At 38.9% G+C, this 20,411-nt stretch overlaps 2 protein-coding genes across 2 annotated transcripts; both read left to right on the top strand.

Annotated features, from left to right (window-relative positions):
- The first annotated feature begins 601 nt into the window (after positions 1–601).
- On the top strand, positions 602–4,916 carry tubb1 (tubulin, beta 1 class VI). The gene is made up of 4 exons (XM_037786916.1): positions 602–739; positions 1,417–1,525; positions 2,322–2,432; positions 3,318–4,916. The coding sequence occupies exons 1-4, from the start codon at positions 683–685 to the stop codon at positions 4,460–4,462; spliced, it is 1,422 nt and encodes a 473-aa protein (XP_037642844.1). The 5' UTR covers positions 602–682; the 3' UTR covers positions 4,463–4,916.
- Positions 4,917–7,621: 2,705 nt separating this feature from the next.
- On the top strand, positions 7,622–16,914 carry LOC119494663 (PRELI domain containing protein 3B-like). The gene is made up of 6 exons (XM_037780714.1): positions 7,622–7,788; positions 9,882–10,050; positions 12,191–12,280; positions 12,877–12,947; positions 13,041–13,143; positions 14,919–16,914. The coding sequence occupies exons 1-6, from the start codon at positions 7,757–7,759 to the stop codon at positions 15,033–15,035; spliced, it is 582 nt and encodes a 193-aa protein (XP_037636642.1). The 5' UTR covers positions 7,622–7,756; the 3' UTR covers positions 15,036–16,914.
- Positions 16,915–20,411: the final 3,497 nt, after the last annotated feature.

The raw sequence follows: 20,411 nt of genomic DNA, 5'->3' as shown, positions 1-20,411 counted from the left end.
TATAATAATATTAATATAGTTAATGGTGTTATCTGACACTCGCCAGAGAAACACACTACTTCCATTCATCGTCTCTTCACTTCCTTCCTGTTTTTGGTCGCCACAGCTCACAGATGTGTTTTAGCCACATAGAACCAACATAATAGGGCTGGTTTGTCGTACATCATTGCATCATTCATATGCAACACTTGATAATTCATTAATTTATGATGTATTAACAATGGAGATGCTGAGAAGGGATTTCACCCATCTGAACAGTTTTTACACAATTAGGAATTACCACATGCCCTTTCCGTTATTAATAACTCCTATTCAATGCAATTGAATAATTATACTGTCAATAATTTATCAATCATTTACATGCAATACAGTGTACAAACAAAATGACAAATACAGATCTCCAACAAAACATTCGGCAGCATATTGCAACCTAAACTACCTAAAGAGTATAAAGTATGGCAAACACCCTCATATAAAAAAAGTAATTTATGTATGTTTATTATTATTATTCTGCTAAGAGTGTTCATAGGATATTAGGAGACCTTCATATTATATCATATTGACTGGGGACACTCCCTGACATCACTAGTGACATCATTTCTGGTGCTGTATAAAAGACCTGTTAGAGGACTGGAGCCTATCAGAGACCCTCAGCTGCTCTGTGTACTGTAGCCCGATCATCATGCGTGAAATTGTGCATCTGCAAATCGGACAATGTGGCAACCAGATCGGCTCAAAGGTAAGAAAATTAAAGTCCTTCTCCATAACTGTAAATAAAAGTTATAATGTTATGATAGAAGTCACTGTTTGAAAGGAAAATGACTGTGTTTTGTCACGTTTTATCTGAAATAAAATGAGTAAATGTAAAATATTTAAGTGACATCTATAAATTTAATAAATATATATAGAAATATAATTACATTATTTTAATTTTTTTTTAAATTATGCAGCATATTTTGACTGTTCCTTGGCATGGTGCCATTAACAGTTGTGAGTGACTTTTAGGGTGTACCCTGTCAAGCATCCAGGGACAAGATAAGGGCAAAAGCGAGACTGGCATGGGTGGGACATTTTTTTTATCATGGCTACCACAAAACAAGAGCGGGAACTACCAGATAATACAGCTAAAGTGACATATTGTGCTGTGTGACATTGGAGAACGTGGCTGTCTAAGAATCTAGCAGCTATTTTTTAGTTAAGTATCTTCATCACTTCATCATGTGCAGCAGATATTCTTAATCTGGTCAGAACAAGATCATGAGTTGCCACAGATTAATAAGAAGGGATGCATTTTAACATGTCGCCTACTCATCTGGAGAAAGCAATAAAGGCCGAGAGGTGAAAGGTGTCAAACTTTCAGTAAACACCTTGAATCTGCTGATGTTGCAATGATAATTTCCCTCTTTGTCTTTCTAGTTTTGGGAAGTGATCAGTGAAGAACATGGGCTCAATGCAACGGGCCTCTATGAGGGAGACAGCAACCTCCAGCTGGAGAGGGTCAACGTCTACTTCAATGAGGCACACGGTAACGGAGAGGTTACTGTATACAGGCTACACTGTTCATTTAATAGCTGACATTAAAGCTGCAGTGGGTAGAATTGGAGCAAATTTGATTAAAAAAAGTTATTTTTATAAAAATAGTCATTATATCCTGACAGTTGTGTATGAGACAGGTAATCTGAAACAAATCAGGTGCCTAGGTGCAGTAAAATGGGAAAGTTTGTGACCCAGCAGCCATGTTGAGATCAGTAGAGGAAATACCAAGCACCGCCCACCAGCCGGAGCAAGCTTTCTCATTTTACAGCTAAACAGTACACTACAAGATGTTTCTGAAAGCATTTGAGGCGAGAAATAGGCATTACAGTAACAGAATATTGATTAATATTTGGTCAGCGCTGCGTAGTTTGACCGTTTGATCGGAGTTTGTGAGTGATTGACAGCTGCCTCCGTTGAATGAACGGCCAATAGGAACGCTCTCTCTCTGAAACGACCTGTGATTAGCTAAAGTCTTCCGTCACGGGATGGATTTTTTAAAGCCTGAAAACAGAGCCATGAGGAGGTGCAGAAGTCTAGTTTTCTCTCAGAACACTTGAATTACAATATGCTGAAAGGTTATTATGGAATTTTTGCCCAATGATGCCAAAAACATTCTGCCTACTGCAGCTTTAATTCAGTTTATTCCACGAGTTATTATCAATCACATTCCAATTTTTTTTTTTAAATAATACACTTCATAAACTTTGACACAAAGTGAGAACATATAGAAGTTCAGAACGCCCATTTCTGGCTATATTGGTAATTGATTTCCATTGTGTTTGCAGGTGGTAAATACGTCCCCAGGGCGCTGCTTGTTGACCTGGAGCCTGGCACGATGGACAGTGTAAGAGGAAGCCGCATCGGGGCCCTTTTTAGGCCGGACAACTTCATCCACGGTGAGACAGATGCGGAAACGGTCTTACTGGGGAATACCTGCTACGACTGTCTTGCTTTTATTTGATTATATAAAGATATTTTTTATTATTATGTGGAAAAAGAAAGACACTACTAAACTGTAAACACTCGTAGTAGGGGAGAGTGGGGTCACTTGGGACATTTTTGTATCGATACCGTCTATTACTCACAGACTACTTCAACAGGAATGAAAATAATTTGATCACTGAACAGATACAGTTGTCTGCTGACAATTTATCAACTTTTTTAGAGCCCAACCCAAATGTGAAAGGCACAATTTTGTTAAATGTACAAGGAGTTCATGTTTCTGCCTCCCCTTGGATGGTTGGGACACCTTGTTCTGGGCTAAAAAAATATCATTTAAATTGGAAAAAATTGCAGTCTAAATTTGAACACCATTTATAACGTTACTTGTTCACACATTTCTTTGAAAAAAAGAAAATATTTGTAAACTTATTATCGGCTGTAGCCTATCTGGTGCATACAAATGCCTCCCAACAGGTGTATGAATAAAGCCTATATTTCATCCACCTAGTTCTCTATCCAATGGCACTGAAAATTGTTCATGAATCTGCAAGAGTGGATGATAATTTCAACATGTAAAAGAACATGTGATATGTCAAATTGAAGACAAAAACATAACCTAAAGTGGAGTTGCAAGTATTAACTAAAGAAAAGTAGAAACATATTCACCGTCAACTGAGAATCTAAATTGCAACGCAGTGTGCAATCTATAGAGAAGTGGCACCATTGTTGTGCTTTACGTTTTGATATTCTATGTTTTCATAATTGCGATAGATGTTGTATGTTTCCTTCCACTAATTCTATTGTCAAGTGAGAGTATTTTATTTATTTTGTTGTTACAGGGAACTCAGGAGCTGGGAATAACTGGGCGAAGGGCCACTACACGGAGGGGGCGGAGCTGGTGGAGCAGGTAGTTGACAGAGTGAGGACCGAGAGTGAAAGCTGCGATTGCCTGCAGGGTTTCCAGCTGATCCACTCACTGGGGGGTGGCACCGGCTCAGGCATGGGAACCCTCATCATCAACAAGATCCGGGAGGAGTACCCTGACCGCATCATGAACACCTTCAGCGTCATGCCCTCCCCTAAGGTCTCTGACACGGTGGTGGAGCCCTACAACGCCACCCTGTCGGTTCACCAGCTGCTGGAGAACACAGACGAGACCTTCTGCATAGACAACGAGGCCCTCTACGACATCTGTTTCCGCACGCTGAAGCTGACCACGCCTACTTACGGGGACCTCAACCACTTGGTGTGCATGACCATGAGCGGGGTCACGACCTCTCTGAGATTCCCCGGGCAGCTCAACGCGGACCTGAGGAAGCTGGCTGTCAACATGGTGCCTTTCCCTCGCCTCCACTTCTTCATGCCAGGCTTCGCCCCCCTGATTGCCCGCGGCAGCCAGCAGTACAGAGCCCTCACGGTGCCTGAGCTCACCCAGCAGATGTTCGATGCCCGCAACATGATGACGGCGTGCGACCCAAGGAGGGGGCGCTACCTCACGGTCGCCGGCATCTTCCGCGGACGGATGTCCACCAAAGAGGTGGACGAACAGATGCTTGCAATGCAGCAGAAAAACAGCAACAACTTTGTGGACTGGATCCCCCATAACGTCAAGGTCGCTGTGTGTGACATCCCACCCCGAGGCCTCATAATGTCCTCCACCTTCATCGGCAACAACACGGCCATTCAGGAGATATTCCGCCGCGTGGGCGAGCAGTTCTCGCTGATGTTCAGACGGAAGGCTTTTCTCCACTGGTATACAGGGGAGGGTATGGATGAAATGGAGTTCACTGAGGCCGAGAGCAACCTCAACGACCTGGTGTCAGAGTACCAGCAGTACCAAGACGCCACCGCTGATCTAGATTCTGAAGTAGAGGACGAAGAAGAGGAGGGACCTTCATCATCAGCGACAACTGAGTTTCAGTCTCGAGTGGAAGTTAAAGTGGAAACAGTGACTGAAACAAGCAAAAACAAAGTGGATGAGTAGAGGTCGTAGGTCATACAGTGTGGTGTGTGAGTTTGACGCCTTGTTGGAAGGATGTGGAAAACATCTGTGGGATAGTTGGTCTGAAAAGGAACTTTTATTTTGTAGTGTTATGCACGTCTATGGTTGATTTATATAGCCATGACTTGATAAATGGTGTTTTGACATTTTTAAACAATAGTGCTTATTGTCTTTTATGTATTTTTCAAATGATTTGTATGCTTATATGTTTGTTTTTGAGAAGTTCTTTCTTTTATATTAAAACATTAAAAATCATAAAAATGTTTGCATGTATATACAGTATGGAAAAGTTTGTATTATGCCAGCTCTATATAATCCACAGCCATAAAAATTAAATTGTTACTGTTTTGCCAATATGTATTCAGACCTAAATTAAATGTTGCATTGAGTGTTTTGTATCTAAGTTATGACGGTAATTAAAAACAGTAACACCAAAGAGTGATGACATCTTATTGAGAGTACATTCATATACAATACTATAAAAATACCAAAATACTTTCACTTTTCATTCAGTTTTATCATTTGAACTTGAACGTAACTAAACTTGGCTGCGGTGATGGATAGTACTCTGACAGCACAGTGACAGCGACACGGTTGAAGGCTGTCACACAGTTTCCTGCAACTGAATCCAGTCTAGGACATAGAGATTACACATAACTTGGCCAGAGTGTCTGCACTCTGAGATAAGCACACATGACGTGGAGATGTCTGCAGTGTACTACTGCACTTAAGACAAGTCTCGACACATATACAGGGATGAAGGAGATAATACTGTATGTGACACACATGTGAATGTAGGTGACAAGCGCGGGATTGCCTCATAGAGGCCAATCTGCTTAAAGTTACAACGTGGCAACGAGGTCAAGAAGGAGAGAAGCTCTCAACTTTACTACTGCATAGATCGGGGTTAATATGTCTAATCAAAATGTGACCAAAAAGTTAGACATCACTTTTAGTACTCACTTGATCCTGACAGGCAGCATCAATAATGTTTCATCAAGTGCAATGGGTTACCATAAGTTATCATATAGGAACTGCCATTCTCAGATCAGAGAAAATACTTGTTGTTGCCTGGTTAAAATATATTAGCAGAAATGGAATATAATATTCATAACTATGTTTTCATTAGTGCATAATCACCTGAAACTAAGAATCATTGTGTTTTCGTTAGCTTAGAATGAGCCCTTCATATAGGAAGCGGGTCCTCTTCACAGAGTCCGCCATGTTGCTCCACCATGTTTTTACAGTAGCCCAGAACGGCGTTACCACAGTTTGCACTTGGCAGCTCACGTTACCGCAGTCTTGGAAAGGGAGGAGCAAGTGGAGGAGTACTCAGTTGGTTGCAACCTACAACCACACCACTAGATGCCTCCAAATCATACACACTGTAGCTTTAACAGCTTAATAAGGAAACCAGTACTCACTCAACAGACTGCTTTCAGTAGACCCGTGGTTTTATACCTTCATGACTTGTCACACGATAAAATTAAGCAATGTCTACTTGCAAACCCCTCATCACAGGTCATTAATGTGTTTTGATTGTCCTGAAGAAGTTAAATTATTCTGTTTTTAATAGGGCTGTCAAAGTTAACGCGATAATAACGTGTTAATGCAAATTCGTTTTAACGGCACTAAATTCTTTAATGCATTAACGCAACTTGCGATTTTTCAGGTTGTAGGGGGCTCAGTTTTAAAGCTAGAGTGAAAATCTAAGGAATCCATTGCTGTCATACTAGCTTGTGGCAAAGGAGGTTAAATAACGCTCCAAACTTAAGCTAAATTTTGGCGAGGAAGGACCAAAAGGGGTCCCTTGACCTCTGACCTCAAGATATGTGAATGAAAATGGGTTCTATGGGTACCCACGAATCTCCCCTTTACAGACATGCCCACTTTATGATAATCACATGCAGTTTGGGGTCAAGTCATAGTCAAGTCAGCACACTGACACACTGACAGCTGTTGTTGCCTGTTTGTTTTATTTGAGCATATTTATTTATGCTAAATGCAGTACCTGTGAGGGTTTCTGCACAATATTTGTCATTGTTTTGTGTTGTTAAATGATTTCCAATAATATAATAATAATATAATTATTATTATATTATTATACAGTAATATAAAACATATACATACATTTGTATAAAGCAAGCATATTTGCCCACTCCCATGTTGATATAAGAGTATCAAATACTTGATAAGGCTTCTTTTAAGGTACATTGTGAGCAAATACAATTTTGCGATGAATCCATATAAAATATTTTAATCAATTGACAGCAGTTTTTCCAATTCATTAATTCACTCTGTTAATTCAACTGTAGCAGAAACATGTTTTTTTCTTCTTCTGCTTTTCCTGTCCTGTTAATCATCTCTTTAATTCATGATGCCCCGACCTGTTCTACAGTTTGAAAATCACCAAGGTGGGTCTCTGTAACTTATGTCATAGAAATAATCAAATAAATATATAAATAGAAATTATATTGCACCTAAATAGCCCACTGTGACATAGCCTAATTATTATTATATATAGAGAAATAATCAAATATATATATATATATATATATATATATATAAATATAAATTATATCGCACCTAAATAGCCCACTGTGACATAGCCTGATTATTATTATATATATAGAAATAATCAAATATATATATATATACAAATTATATCACACCTAAATAGCCCACTGTGACATAGCCTAATTATTATTATATATAGAGAAATAATCAAATATATATATATATATATATATATATATGTATAAATATAAATTATATTGCACCTAAATAGCCCACTGTGACATAGCCTTCGTTACAGATCTGACCATTGAACATCATGAGTTGATGTTATTGCGTCAACAGCCCACTGTCTCTCATTCATTCAAGGTTGCAGAGAACTTTCAACCTTCACTGAGCTGAATTGTGCAACATCAGAGATTAAATGGCTGATATGTCCCCACACTGCAGGTTACATATAAACTGAATAGCAAATATAGCCTACTGCATGCTGTAGTGAAAGATGAAGAGATACATTCATATGATTTTCTTTCATTCAACAATTGTATTATATATACTTATGTCTATATGAGTGTACCATGGTGTACTCATGCTGCATGTGGACTAGAGGAAGTGCGTCACTAATGCGTCTCATGTGACAGCTCAGTGGGAGGAGACAGCAGGTTGTCTCTCTGAACGTGGTTCACTGATTTCAGTCAGTCTACCGGCTCATCCGCGCATCCACTCCGACATCACCACCAGCACCTGTCAGCTTATTACACCATGAAGATCTGGGCATCAGAGCACATATTCAAGTGAGTAGTCTGCTTATATCAGCTGCTATGTGACTTGTTATGTTTATACCTGTGATAAAGATGTTTAGAGATGTCAGAGCTTCACTGTCAGGCAGCTACACAAACAGCTGTCTCCGTGTTTAATCCAGTGAGCACCAGAAACTATCTGTACTGTACTGTTACTAGATAGTACACTAGTAGTAGAAGATAACTAGTAACGTTATCAGATGTCCCGTTGTCTTTGAACGCACCGTTGTAATGTAGCTTATGAAACACGCACTATGACACCAATAACCTATATCTTTTTAAAATAAGCGTATTAAAGTGAATACACGGCTGTCAGTGCCCGGTTGCAGGTAAAAACCGTCACATTGTGTAACCGGTGTGTGAGGACCAGCCTCCAGCAGCGCGACCTTTACCCTACATTGCTTCTTCACCGTGCCTGATTGCGTCACTGGGTTACGTCGGCGCGTTAACGCGTCTCCGTGGCAACCATCCACCACTACGTCCCATTCATAAATACTTTACTTTTCAGTGCTATTTTAATAAAATAAAGTAAAATTAACCTTATAGTAATGAGATTGAATGACATTTTTTTTTTTTTTTTACCTCGTTTGAATCTCTGAAAAAAGTGGAGATGTGGGCAGTCATTCTGGAGCCAGATTAAATTAAAGGTCCCATATTATAAAAAAGTGATTTTTTTCATGTTTTTTTTATTATAAGATAAGATAAGATAAGATGAACCTTTAATAATCCCCGGAGGGAAATTCCGGTGTCAAAGCAGCAACTTCAGCAAAGAGAGTGAAACACAGGAGAGGTAAAGGTATACAAAAATTATAAAAACAATAATGGAGATATAAAAGATAAAGAGTTAATGGGTGAACATAGTGTGTACAGTCCGTCAATAAATACATGTAGCATGTACAATAAATAAATGTAATATGTACATATGTGCAGTCTATAAAGTGGTATATAAAAAATACATATATTATATATAAAGAAGCCTTAAATCCTATATAAATACTGTGAAAGTATCGAAACGCTCAATCAACAGGGAAATACACACAGCCCGTATTCAGAAACTCTGCATTGAAACAAGCCGTCAGGATTTCTGCAATGTTTAGACCCTTGACCCAATTTTAAACGTAAACATTCTAAATGTGTCCCAGTTTATTCCTGGTTGCAGTGTATGTGAATGTCATCAGCTGACAGGAAGTACACATGGACCCAAGCTGTGGCTTAGCAACGCAATTCCGTTGCAATTCTGTCAAAATGCGCTAAAAACAAAGCGTTTCAGACAGAGGGTAAATATAGGCATATTCATGCAGACAGTATGAGGAAAATAATTTTTTTTTTAACATTACAGCATGTAAACATGTTCTAGTAGAAACACAAAATACAAGTATGAACCTGAAAATGAGCACGATATGGGACCTTTAAAATTTAGAAACTGTGAAAATACTCCATCAGTTAAAGTCCTGCATTGAAAATGTCACCTAAGTAAAAGTAGCCTATGTAGGTATTTTTTTAGCTAAATATACTTAATTTTCAAAGGTGAAACTAGGCTACTTAATGCAGACAAAGAGCCCCTGTAAGTTACCACTGACACATTAATGTTTAGCCTAATTAGCACTTTACTGTTGTAGTTGGTCAAATTTTAACAATTTTATAAACTGTAAGATAGTTTAATCTCTAACAATGCATCATATTTTCTAAGATGATAGTATATGTTGTATGTAAAATTTGATTGTCAGATAAATGTAATGGAACAAAAAGTACAATATGTTGCTCTAAAATGTAGTGGAGAAGAAGTTCAAAATACTATGAAATGGAAAAGTGAAGTACTTAAATATTGTGAGAGTACTCCTGTAGATGTACAAAGTCATATTCCACTACTACACATAAGCAACATGTTTAAAAACTAATGTAGGGTATTGAGTTTTTATCATGAAAAAATGAAAAGTTCAGTTGGATATCACGGTTATATGTCTCTTTTTTGTCACTTTTAATCCATTACTCACTATCACATCATCTCTTACTCAGTGTGTGCATTTGTATGATTTTTTTTTTTACTGCAGTGCTTCAATAATATTTTTGTTTTTTGTTTTCAACAGCCATCCTTGGGAGACGGTGACCAAGGCTGCTATGCAGAAATACCCCAACCCCATGAACCCCAGTGTGACCGGAGTGGATGTGTTGGACCGAGGCATCGACAAACAGGGCCGCCTCCACAGTAAAAGACTTCTCAGCACAGAGTGGGGTCTTCCATCCATAGTGAAAGCTGTGAGTTTCAAAACTGGCCTGCTGTCTATAGCATCACGTCAAATATTTTGCTGCTGCACCCTTAACTTTGACCTTAACCGCTTATCTCCTTTGGTCACACCTAAAATGTACACATGTGACTCTGAATGGTGAAACACATGACCTGACGTGCAAGTTTGTGCTCGTGGTCTTGGTGCTTCTCTTTGACGTAATCAAAGCAGTGTGACACTTAATGAGAAACGTATGGGAACATAACTGACCAAACTGGTCAAATATTGTGGTGATAAAATGACTTAAAAAGTCAGAACATAAAGCACGAGACAATAATCCAGTTATAGCCCGAGTCCGTTATGTACCGGAGATAGTGCAGGTTAATGCTTTCCAGCCCATGAGCGTGACCTCAACCCGCGAGACTATTTCTGTCCCGAGGCGGCGGCAGCAGCAGCAGCAGACCTGCTGGCTGACTGGAGCCCAGAGGCGAGATTATGGCTCTGTGCCACGGCTCGTGTTGGACAGGACACGGTAGTGCCATATCTGCCATTGCTGAGGTGTAGCCTTTCACAGCATGTGATGTAACTTTCCATCTCGGTCTGCTCGGTTTAAACTAGAGGTCACTACAATGGAAAGCAGCGATGGAGTCCTCTTGACGTCATTTGAACTTTTCCCCCTGTGTCTTTTGACTTTCTGAATTCAGCAATGATAAGGGTGGAACACATTGACAATGTAAACATTGGTTAATCAGCTGTTGTTCTTAAATGTTGACCTTTGCTTAGATGTCTGAGGATGGGAGTTGTTGTCACTGACAACATCTATGAATAGCCGCTTTAATTCCAAGGACAGCCATGACACAGACGGTCCCAGTGATTGATAGCATATTAACGCAGCCCTTAATCAGATTGTCTCAAAGCAAATCACTCCTGAGCCTCAGTGTGCATGTGGAAACTGGATGTATCATGTAGACGTCTTCCCGTGACATCAGTTTACCTCTGTGCTGTCTAACAAAATAAAATAGGTTAATACCGTTTTATCTAACCTGACAATTATGACCATACATCTTAAGACACAGGAACATTGCTTTTACTACTAAAATAATCACTCTTGACAGAAAACCCCAGTATTACGTTACAGCTCGAGCTAGTTGAACCGATACTTGTATAGAAGTGGGCTAGAACATCAGATTCATACAGATTTCAATCTTTATTTTTAAATTTTCATAAAGTGCATACAAATATTTTTAGGTTTAACTACACCGACAAGATGCCTCTTGTCCCCAGAGGTCTGTGTGAAGAAGCTAAATCTGAATTACTCAAACTGAGATTTAAATTGAGCTAATTTTAGATTATAGTCACAAGGAAAATAGTGTGTGGTTCAGTGTGAGCATGACAACTTTGGATTTACTGCATATTATTCAACTGTAATCTCTGATTGCAATGGTATGTTTCCACTGAAAACACTGATTAAAGGAACAGTGTGTAACATTTAGCGGGATCTGTTGGCAGAAATGGAATATATTATTAATAAGTATGTTTTCTTTAGTGTATAATCACCTGAAAATATGAATAGTTGTGTTTTTGTTAGCTTAGAATGTGCTGTTGAAATCTACATAGGGAGTGGGTCCTCTTTGCGGAGCCACCATGTTCCTACAGTAGCCCAGAACGGACAAACTAAACACTGGCTCTAGATGGGTACATTCATGTTTTCACATCAGCCACCGTAGTTCTCCTACACGCTTGGCACACAGGAAAAGTTTCAGTTGGTTGCGATCTGCAACCTCACTGCTAGATGCCGCCAGATCCTGCTGCTTTAAGGCTGTGATATTGCACCTTATAGTAATGTTTAGTGGTTAGATTAGTGATTTTTTTTTTTTTTTTTTACATGATATTGTAACTTTACGTAAATTAAGCCAAAGTCAACAGAGGATTTGTGTATTAAGAATTGCATACAGGACATGGAGCTTTGTGTACTTACTGACTTTTTGGGGTACCCAACCACAGAAGGGGCGAGAATAAATTAATAAATAAGTAAAGCAATTAATAAATAAAGGCACCATTTCAAAGGTAAAAATGCTACACAGATAAGAACATTGATTAGGTATAACATCTGCAATTTTTAGCAGTTAATTACAGTTTGTAGTAAAGCGTGTGTCTATCTTTGTCTTCAGATCATCGGCAACTCACGAAACTGCGGGTATGTTCAGGAGAACTCGGTTGTGGATCCCATAGAGAAGACTTTTGAACTTCAGTCCTCAAATGTGAGTACTTATGACACAACACCCCTCTCTTAATGATGTTTAGATTTAACCACTAACGTGTGCATGACAGCCATGAGCATGAGTGAGAGCTCAATATACTTAAATGTAAAAGAAGGTCCGTAACTTATCAAGTTGAAGATTTTTACCCACTTGGTTTTCACGGTACATATTCTTATGAAACCCTCTTTTTTACAAAACATGTTCTATTTTGGATGTATCAACTAAAATCACCCATATAACCCGTCTAGATCCACTTTTCGTGACCTCCATTTGTCTGAACACATGTACTGTAAACTTAGTGTATTAAAAGGCAAGGCAAGTTTATTTATATAGCACATTTCATACACAAAGGCAATTCAAAGTGCTTTACATATATAGAAGCAAGATAAAAGAGCACAAAGTGAAAAGGTAAAAGGTGAAACTTCTCTGGAATGAAGTCTTGGTTGTTAGCTCATGTTTCAACAATGAAAGTTCATAATGCTGTTTTGAAACTCGTCTGACAACTCTCACTGTGGGCTGTGAGACTGTACAAGACATTTTGTGCTGTACTGTTCTGTACATTAACTAGTTTGTGTCTTGTGATATTTCCTCTGCAGATCACTCTCACTAACATGGTGTCTGTGGATGAAAAGTTAACCTACAAACCACACCCTGAGGATAAAGACAAGTATGTTTTTACATATTTTTAATTACACTGATGAGTCATGAAATGACAATGAAATGTCAGGAATTTTGACCTGATTTTTTTTTTCAACTCTAGAACAATACTGACTCAGGAGGCGATCATCTCTGTGAAAGGAGTCAGTCTCAGCAGTTACTTGGAGGGAGTTATGGCGAGCACCATCTCTGCTAACGCTGGAAAGGTAAGAGATCCTTTACAACTGTCTTTTAGGTCAGACACAAAACATGTGTGAGGCCCAATATGTCTGAATATTCTTTGGGTCCTGCACTGAAAAACACTAAAAACTAAACTAAAAAAAAAAAAAAATCATATACCTGCCCAATTGTCAAATGTGGCTTATGTTATAGTATATTTGTTTTACTACTTACAAGTAGAATGCAAATAAACTGTGCATCTATCAAAGATTCCCAACTTTTTAGGTTTTAGGTTGTGATCTATTAAAAGTAAGCAATGTCTCCTTGTGGAGCTTTAGTGTGGACGTAAGTTGTGAGCAGTTCAGCCAAATAGCAACTTTTCAGATTGTTTTATTTGGTGGATTTTTAAAGAGCCCCGAAACATTGAAAAAATATCCAATATTTAAGAAAATAATTAGAAAGACAAAGCCACAAAACTTAGAGAAAAGTCAAGAAAAAAATACACATCATTTTATATAACAGAAATCTCTTTTTTTCTTTCATTAGGCTGAGGTATGTTTTTAACAAGCTAGTTCATACAATGTCACACACACACACACACACATAAATAAACCTCAAAGATTGTCCTTAAGTGTGTGAGAGCCATCTGTTCAACGTCAGTATTAACAAGACACTCTGTACTAAGCATCATATACAAGCCTGAATATAAACTCTATTTTGTTATTGTGTAACAAACTAATATTATTATTGAGCATTTAATTGCAAATTAAATGAACAGTGTCCATTGGTAGAAAAGGAATATAAAATTGATATGTATGTTTTCTTCAAACTAAGAATCGTTGTGTTTTCGTTACCTTTCAATGAGCCATTATAGCTACATAGGGAGCGGGTCCTCTTCATGGAGTGTGCCATGTTGCTCCGCATTGTTTCTACAATGGCCCAGAACAGACAAACCATGGTGTTAACTTTTCCTGCTTGGGCCGGAGTCGATAATGTTACTCGCTCCAGAGTGTGGCTACTGGCTCTAGATGGGGCCATTCGCGTTTTTGCTTCTTTTTTTTTTTAAGATTATTTTTTAGGGCTTTTATTGCCTTTCTTAGTGCAGCTGGGGAATGACAGGAATGGGGGGAGAGACGGGGAACGACACGCAGCAAAGGGCCAAGGGTGGGAATCGAACCCTGGCCCCTGCCAAGGACTCAGCGTACATGGGGCGTGTCCTGTACCGAGCGTACCACTGTAGTTCTCCTACACGCTTGGCACGCAGGAGAGGTTTAAATTGATTACAATCTGCAACCTCATCGCTAGATGTCACTAAATCATACACACTGGTCCTTTTAAGGGATTAAGGAGCATCAGAGAATCTTTGCTTAAAGAGATTTTTGGTGTTGCATTTTGTACATATGAAAAGTGACGGAAGTAGTTGTGTGAAATATGAGAGAGTTTCAGAGAGAAGTTCAAACCCTGGATTCTTTCTTATCTCCACACTCCTGTCTAATTACAGCGTGAAGTGAGTGTGCTTGTCGGATTGCAGAAAGTTTCAGGAATTGTTTGCCCTCCAAAATGTGACATCTGAAAGGTGTGAACAGGAAGTGAGTCTCACATGTTGTTTGACAGTCCCACAAGCAGAAGCAGACCCTTTATCCCTTAAAACATCCTGTGACCCCTCAAATTTCTGTTTGTTGGAAAGTTGGAAACCACTGCTCTCTTTTCTTTTTCATGGCAACAGGTCATTCTGGTCCTCCCTTCTATTCAGCTTGATGTAATTCTCTTTATATTCCCTCTTATGGACTAATGCTTTATTTATTTGTCTGTCCTTGATCAGGGCCGTGAAGCATTGGAGTGGGTAATCAGGCGACTGAATGCAGAGATCGAGGAGCTGGCGGCGACAGCGCGCGGGACCATGCGGGCCCCCATGGCTGCTGCGGTCACTGAGAAATGACACCCGCCTCTCTTTGCCAGCAGAGTCTGAGAGAAACTGCACGCCAGTACAACCAGCCTCCCTTTATGGTGCTCTGATGCTGATGATTCGGTGCTTTGGAGTTTTTGTATTATTTTAGGGTACAATCCATCCATCTCATGTACGTTTTACTATCTACATTAGATATATTTTTAAACAGCAGACTGCAACATAAAGGGATTCTGTGGAGTGTCTTTAGGGTGGATGCTGCCTGGTGGGACCGCAGGGACGAGAGACTCAGGGACAAGTTTGAACACCACTGTTATCTGTGGGTTTGGAAACATGTAGCAAAGAGGCACTGGATGAACTGTAAAACAAAAGAAAAGAAAAGTGCCAAAGCAGACACACCGCTTTTTGTCCTGCACCTTTGCCGGCTCAGACCTCAGAAGCCTCCTCTGGCGTGAACTCTGTTTTTACAGCAACCGAGTTATAAGAAAAAACGGTTCTGGTAAGATGTGTAGAAGTGACTGTGAGGAAGACTCCTGTTGAAACACAATGGCAGAAAACAATGCCTTGTTGAGGCAGGAGTCGAGAGTGCATGGATGTGGTTTCGGGTGTCACAGAGTAAATGGTTTATTTGTGCAAGAGAGCCATCTCTTCAACAATGTTTTCTTGCGGGACCTCATTAATAACAAGACGCACTGCACCAGGCGACGTACGTCCGCCTGAATATAAACTGTATTTTGATGACTAAAATATTATTACGGTATTTAAGTGAAATGAAGGGATCAAGGTATTTGCCATATATTTATGTTTTTGAAGAACTGTAGAAGACCTTCTCAAATGCTGCGCTGGTATAACTTTGATAGAAGTGTGGACACTAAACAAAACCTTTTAGTTACATTTTCAGTTGCACTGTACCTGAACGTGTTTGATGAACTCAAACAGTTTTATCAATCCACACAAACTGTTCCTCGGTTATAACACGGAGTCCTCTCGCCGGGATGGCTGAGACCTTTGCGTTGACTTTTATTTGCACTTACAAAATAATACATTTTAACAAAGAAAAGCTGCTACACATGCTGACGATGCTGTGAATGTTTTGGTATCACTGTTTGAGAGACAATTAGCGTTCGAGAAGGTCTTTATTTATATAACGGACAGCAGTGTGGTGATGGTGAAAGATTTAGTTTATTTGATATATATATATTTTTACCTGTAACAGGAATATTTATTTAAAGAAGCAGTGAGTCGCAACTTGGGTTGAGAAATGTGATATCACGTGCTTAGTTAGGGATTGTAATGTGAATATTTTGTCTGGGTGCCTCTGAAAAGAAAGTAATGGTTTCACCAACTGCAGAATGTGGCAATAAAATAAAATATTTAACCTGTTTAATAGAAGATCTTTGCCAGTAATTCTTCACATTCGGTCCTAAAATTGCAAAAACATTCAATATAAGCTATCCAATATTTAACATGGAGTGGATATTTATCTAAATGAGTTATTTTGAAGTAGAAAAATGGCCTGAGTGCAAATGATTCTGCCAAAATAGTAGCTAAATTGGGAGGTTCAGTCAAGAGATGCTCAATAAATGCATTCCAAAAGTAATTGTTAGCTAAAGGGGGTGTGGAGGTATATTTGTGCAGACAGTGCTCCTCTATACTGTAATAGTCTACACACTGAAACACCTACAGTAGGCGTAGACCAGTACAACTACATTCTTTCTAAAGTTGGTCATCCTTTGATATGAAATGCAGGAGTTACATGCTGCCACACTGTGGCCAAATGCTACACTTCCTATTTCATCTTGAGAAGTAGGCCTAGTGTAAAGAAAAAAATATTTTATGTAATGTCATCTTTTCTGAGTTACTGGCTAAAAAACATGAATGGTTGAAAATAAAGCTATTTAAATTATTGTAATCTGTGTTATTCCTTTTTCTTTCTGTGTGGTATGTCTGTGTAGATGATGGGGGTGTTTAGTGCATTTTGTCCATCGTAACTATTCTTCTTTTTGCTTTTGTCGACTTGATTATATTGTAGCCTACAATATTGGCTGTCAAAAACAAAGACAAAACAAAAAAAGAGTAACATTGCGAGAAGATTGCGGGTTCAGTATCTTTGGGTTCAAGACCATACAACTATGACTATTGAAAAAAATGACATGCCTGTGAAATACACACACCCTCCTGAAACGTTAAAGTAAGTAGTCTTCATCATTTGAGATGTAATAAATATGTGTCTGTATAATTGTGAGATTTCTAATATGTCGGTCAAGATGTGTGTCGGGTGAAATTACTCACACTTAGTCCATAATAATGTAAGCCTCACAAATTGCAACATTTTTGCAATTTTGATTTTTTAATATCTGAACTAAATAAAAATCTGGATAGAATCAGATCAACCAATCTGGGTATAATAGGACCAGATTTGGGTATAATAGGACCAAATGTGGGTAGAGTTGGACCAGATCTAGGTAGAATAGGGCCAAATGTGGGTATAATAGGACAAGATCTGGGTAGAATCGGGCCAAATGTGGGTTTAATAGGACCAGATCTGGGTAGAATAGGACCAGATCTGGGTAGAATAGGACCAAATGTGGGTAGAATAGGACCAGATCTGGGTAGAATAGGACCAGATCTGGGTAGAATAGAACCAAATGTGGGTAGAATAGAACCAAATGTGGGTAGAATAGGGCCAGATCTGGGTAGAATAGAACCAAATGTGGGTAGAATAGAACCAAATGTGGGTAGAATAGGGCCAGATCTGGGTAGAATAGGACCAGATCTGGGTAGAATAGAACCAAATGTGGGTAGAATAGAACCAAATGTGGGTAGAATAGGGCCAGATCTGGGTAGAATAGAACCAAATGTGGGTAGAATAGAACCAAATGTGGGTAGAATAGGGCCAGATCTGGGTAGAATAGGACCAGATCTGGGTAGAATAGAACCAAATGTGGGTAGAATAGAACCAAATGTGGGTAGAATAGGACCAGATCTGGGTAGAATAGAACCAAATGTGGGTAGAATAGAACCAAATGTGGGTAGAATAGGGCCAGATCTGGGTAGAATAGAACCAAATGTGGGTAGAATAGGACCAGATCTGGGTAGAATAGGACCAGATCTGGGTAGAATAGAACCAAATGTGGGTAGAATAGGACCAGATCTGGGTAGAATAGAACCAAATGTGGGTAGAATAGAACCAAATGTGGGTAGATAGGGCCAGATCTGGGTAGAATAGAACCAAATGTGGGTTTAATAGGACCAGATCTGGGTAGAATAGGACCAGATCTGGGTAGAATAGAACCAAATGTGGGTAGAATAGGACCAGATCTGGGTAGAATAGAACCAAATGTGGGTAGAATAGGGCCAAATGTGGGTATAATAGGACAAGATCTGGGTAGAATAGGGCCAAATGTTGGTATAATAGGACCAGATCTGGGTAGAATCAGACCAGATCTGGGTCTAATAGGACCAAATCTGGGTAGACCATATCTGGGTAGAGTAGGCCCAAATCTGGGTAAAATATAGGACCACATCTGGGTAGAATCAGACCAGATCTTTCGTGATTAACAAAAGATCTGGGGTTAAACCATGTCACTTTCCTGTTTTCAAAACTTACTGCTTTGCCGTTGAAAGAACTTGATCATTTCTTTACTATTATATTATATCAACCATTATCCTTAACATAGCAGGCCTGTCTTTCAATCCTGACACATTTATTGCAAATTGATATAGCAGTGATTATTATATACATAAGGAAGTCAGAGATTTCTTACAATTACCCATGCAGCAAACATCCCTGTCCATGTGCACTGGGAGAAAACACCTCAAAAAACTAAAAAGAAAATAAAAAATTTAAAAGACTGAACACATGACCAAAAATTTGAAATAATAGTTATTGACACAATATGAGAAAGCGTAGTTTGATCTAAAAACATGGACAAAGGAGGACGGTCTGCAGGACAGATAATAATGCATACGGTGCACTTTCATAGACTAAGCTACTGGAGTTACCCTGCACTATACTCCTTTTTAACGTCTCTTCTGCACTATATTCACTTATTTAATAGTCGTGTATCACAGCTGTTACCCTGCACTATATTCAGTTTTAACAGTTTTTCTTCATCTCCTTGTATTTTTATATCTGGTATATTTTTTTGTACTACTAACTATTTTACTGCCTTTTTACTAACATGTTTGCACTATGGAACTGTGATGCTGGAAACTTGAATTTCCCTCGGGATCAATAAAGTTACTATCTATCTATCTATCTATCTATCTATCTATCTATCTATTGATGTATCAATCCAGAACATTCTTGTATATATATGCAGTGAAAGAATAGATGGGAAATACTCTCATTTTCAAGTCCACAGAAATCACACTTATAATTAATATCCAGCTTGAATCTTTCTAACACAAGTTTAACTGGATACATTTTTATGTAATATCTTGAAAGACACTTCCTTAAGTTTTTTATTGATACAGTATTTATTACAAATTTTCCAAGCTTTCTCCCAAACAAAGACTGGACAGAGTAATCAGGAATGCCAGCTCTGTCCTGGGATGCCCCCTCGACACAGTCGAGGTGGTGGGAGAGAGGAGGATGATGGCTAAGCTGTCATCGATGATGGAGAACGACTTCCACCCCATGCAGGACACCATCTCAGCACTAGAGAGCTCCTTCAGCGACAGGCTGCTCCACCCAAAGTGTGTGAAGGAGCACTATCACAGGTCCTTCCTTCCTGCAGCTGTCAGAGTCCACAACCAGCACTGCTCCCAGTAGACCACTTAGACACCGAAAACTGACAATAACCTGATATTTTCAGGTGGAATTTCATTCATTCATTCATTCTCACTGAGCAATATAATTTTCCACTTGTGCAATTTTGTTTATAGTTGGTTTATTGTCAATACTGTATATACTGCTCCTATTTGTATACTTCCTTTTATTTAAATGGTTCATATTTTGTTAAACTTTGTTTAGCTCTTTTTTTTTACTGTGTGGGCTGATGCTTCCTGTTTTTTGCACTATCCCCTTTGCTGCTGTACACTGCAAATGTCCCCACTGCAGGACTAATAAAGGAATATCTTATCTTAAAGAATAGATGGGAAATACTCTCATTTTCAAGTCCACAGAAATCACACTTATAATTAATATCCAGCTTGAATCTTTCTAACACAAAATTTACTAGATAAATTCTATATAATATCTTGAAAAACACTTCCTTAAAGTTTGTTATTAATACAGTATTTATCACAAATTGTCTAAGCTTTCTCCTCAAATAAGGAAAACATCTAGAGTGGCTGCTGCCCTCTGCTGTTTGGGAGGATTTCCTCTGACGTCACGTAATATCAGCCAATGGTAGGCGAGCAGTGAGCATTCTGTCAGCCAATCAGAGGCCGTGGTGTATTTAA

The sequence above is a fragment of the Sebastes umbrosus genome, chromosome 1 (assembly GCF_015220745.1).
Source record: "Sebastes umbrosus isolate fSebUmb1 chromosome 1, fSebUmb1.pri, whole genome shotgun sequence".
NCBI lineage: Eukaryota > Metazoa > Chordata > Actinopteri > Perciformes > Sebastidae > Sebastes > Sebastes umbrosus.
Note: the sequence above shows the minus strand (reverse complement) of the source record. Positions and strands in the feature narration are given on the sequence as shown.

Excerpts from the sequence above, each read along its gene's own strand:
- tubb1 (XM_037786916.1), top strand. The coding sequence starts at position 683 with ATGCGTGAAATTGTGCATCTGCAAATCGGACAATGTGGCAACCAGATC. Across the intron at positions 740-1,416 it reads GCAACCAGATCGGCTCAAAG|TTTTGGGAAGTGATCAGTGA; the intron begins GTAAGAAAATTA and ends TTGTCTTTCTAG. Across the intron at positions 2,433-3,317 it reads GCCGGACAACTTCATCCACG|GGAACTCAGGAGCTGGGAAT; the intron begins GTGAGACAGATG and ends TTGTTGTTACAG.
- LOC119494663 (XM_037780714.1), top strand. The coding sequence starts at position 7,757 with ATGAAGATCTGGGCATCAGAGCACATATTCAA. Across the intron at positions 12,281-12,876 it reads TTGAACTTCAGTCCTCAAAT|ATCACTCTCACTAACATGGT; the intron begins GTGAGTACTTAT and ends TTTCCTCTGCAG. Across the intron at positions 12,948-13,040 it reads CACCCTGAGGATAAAGACAA|AACAATACTGACTCAGGAGG; the intron begins GTATGTTTTTAC and ends TTTCAACTCTAG.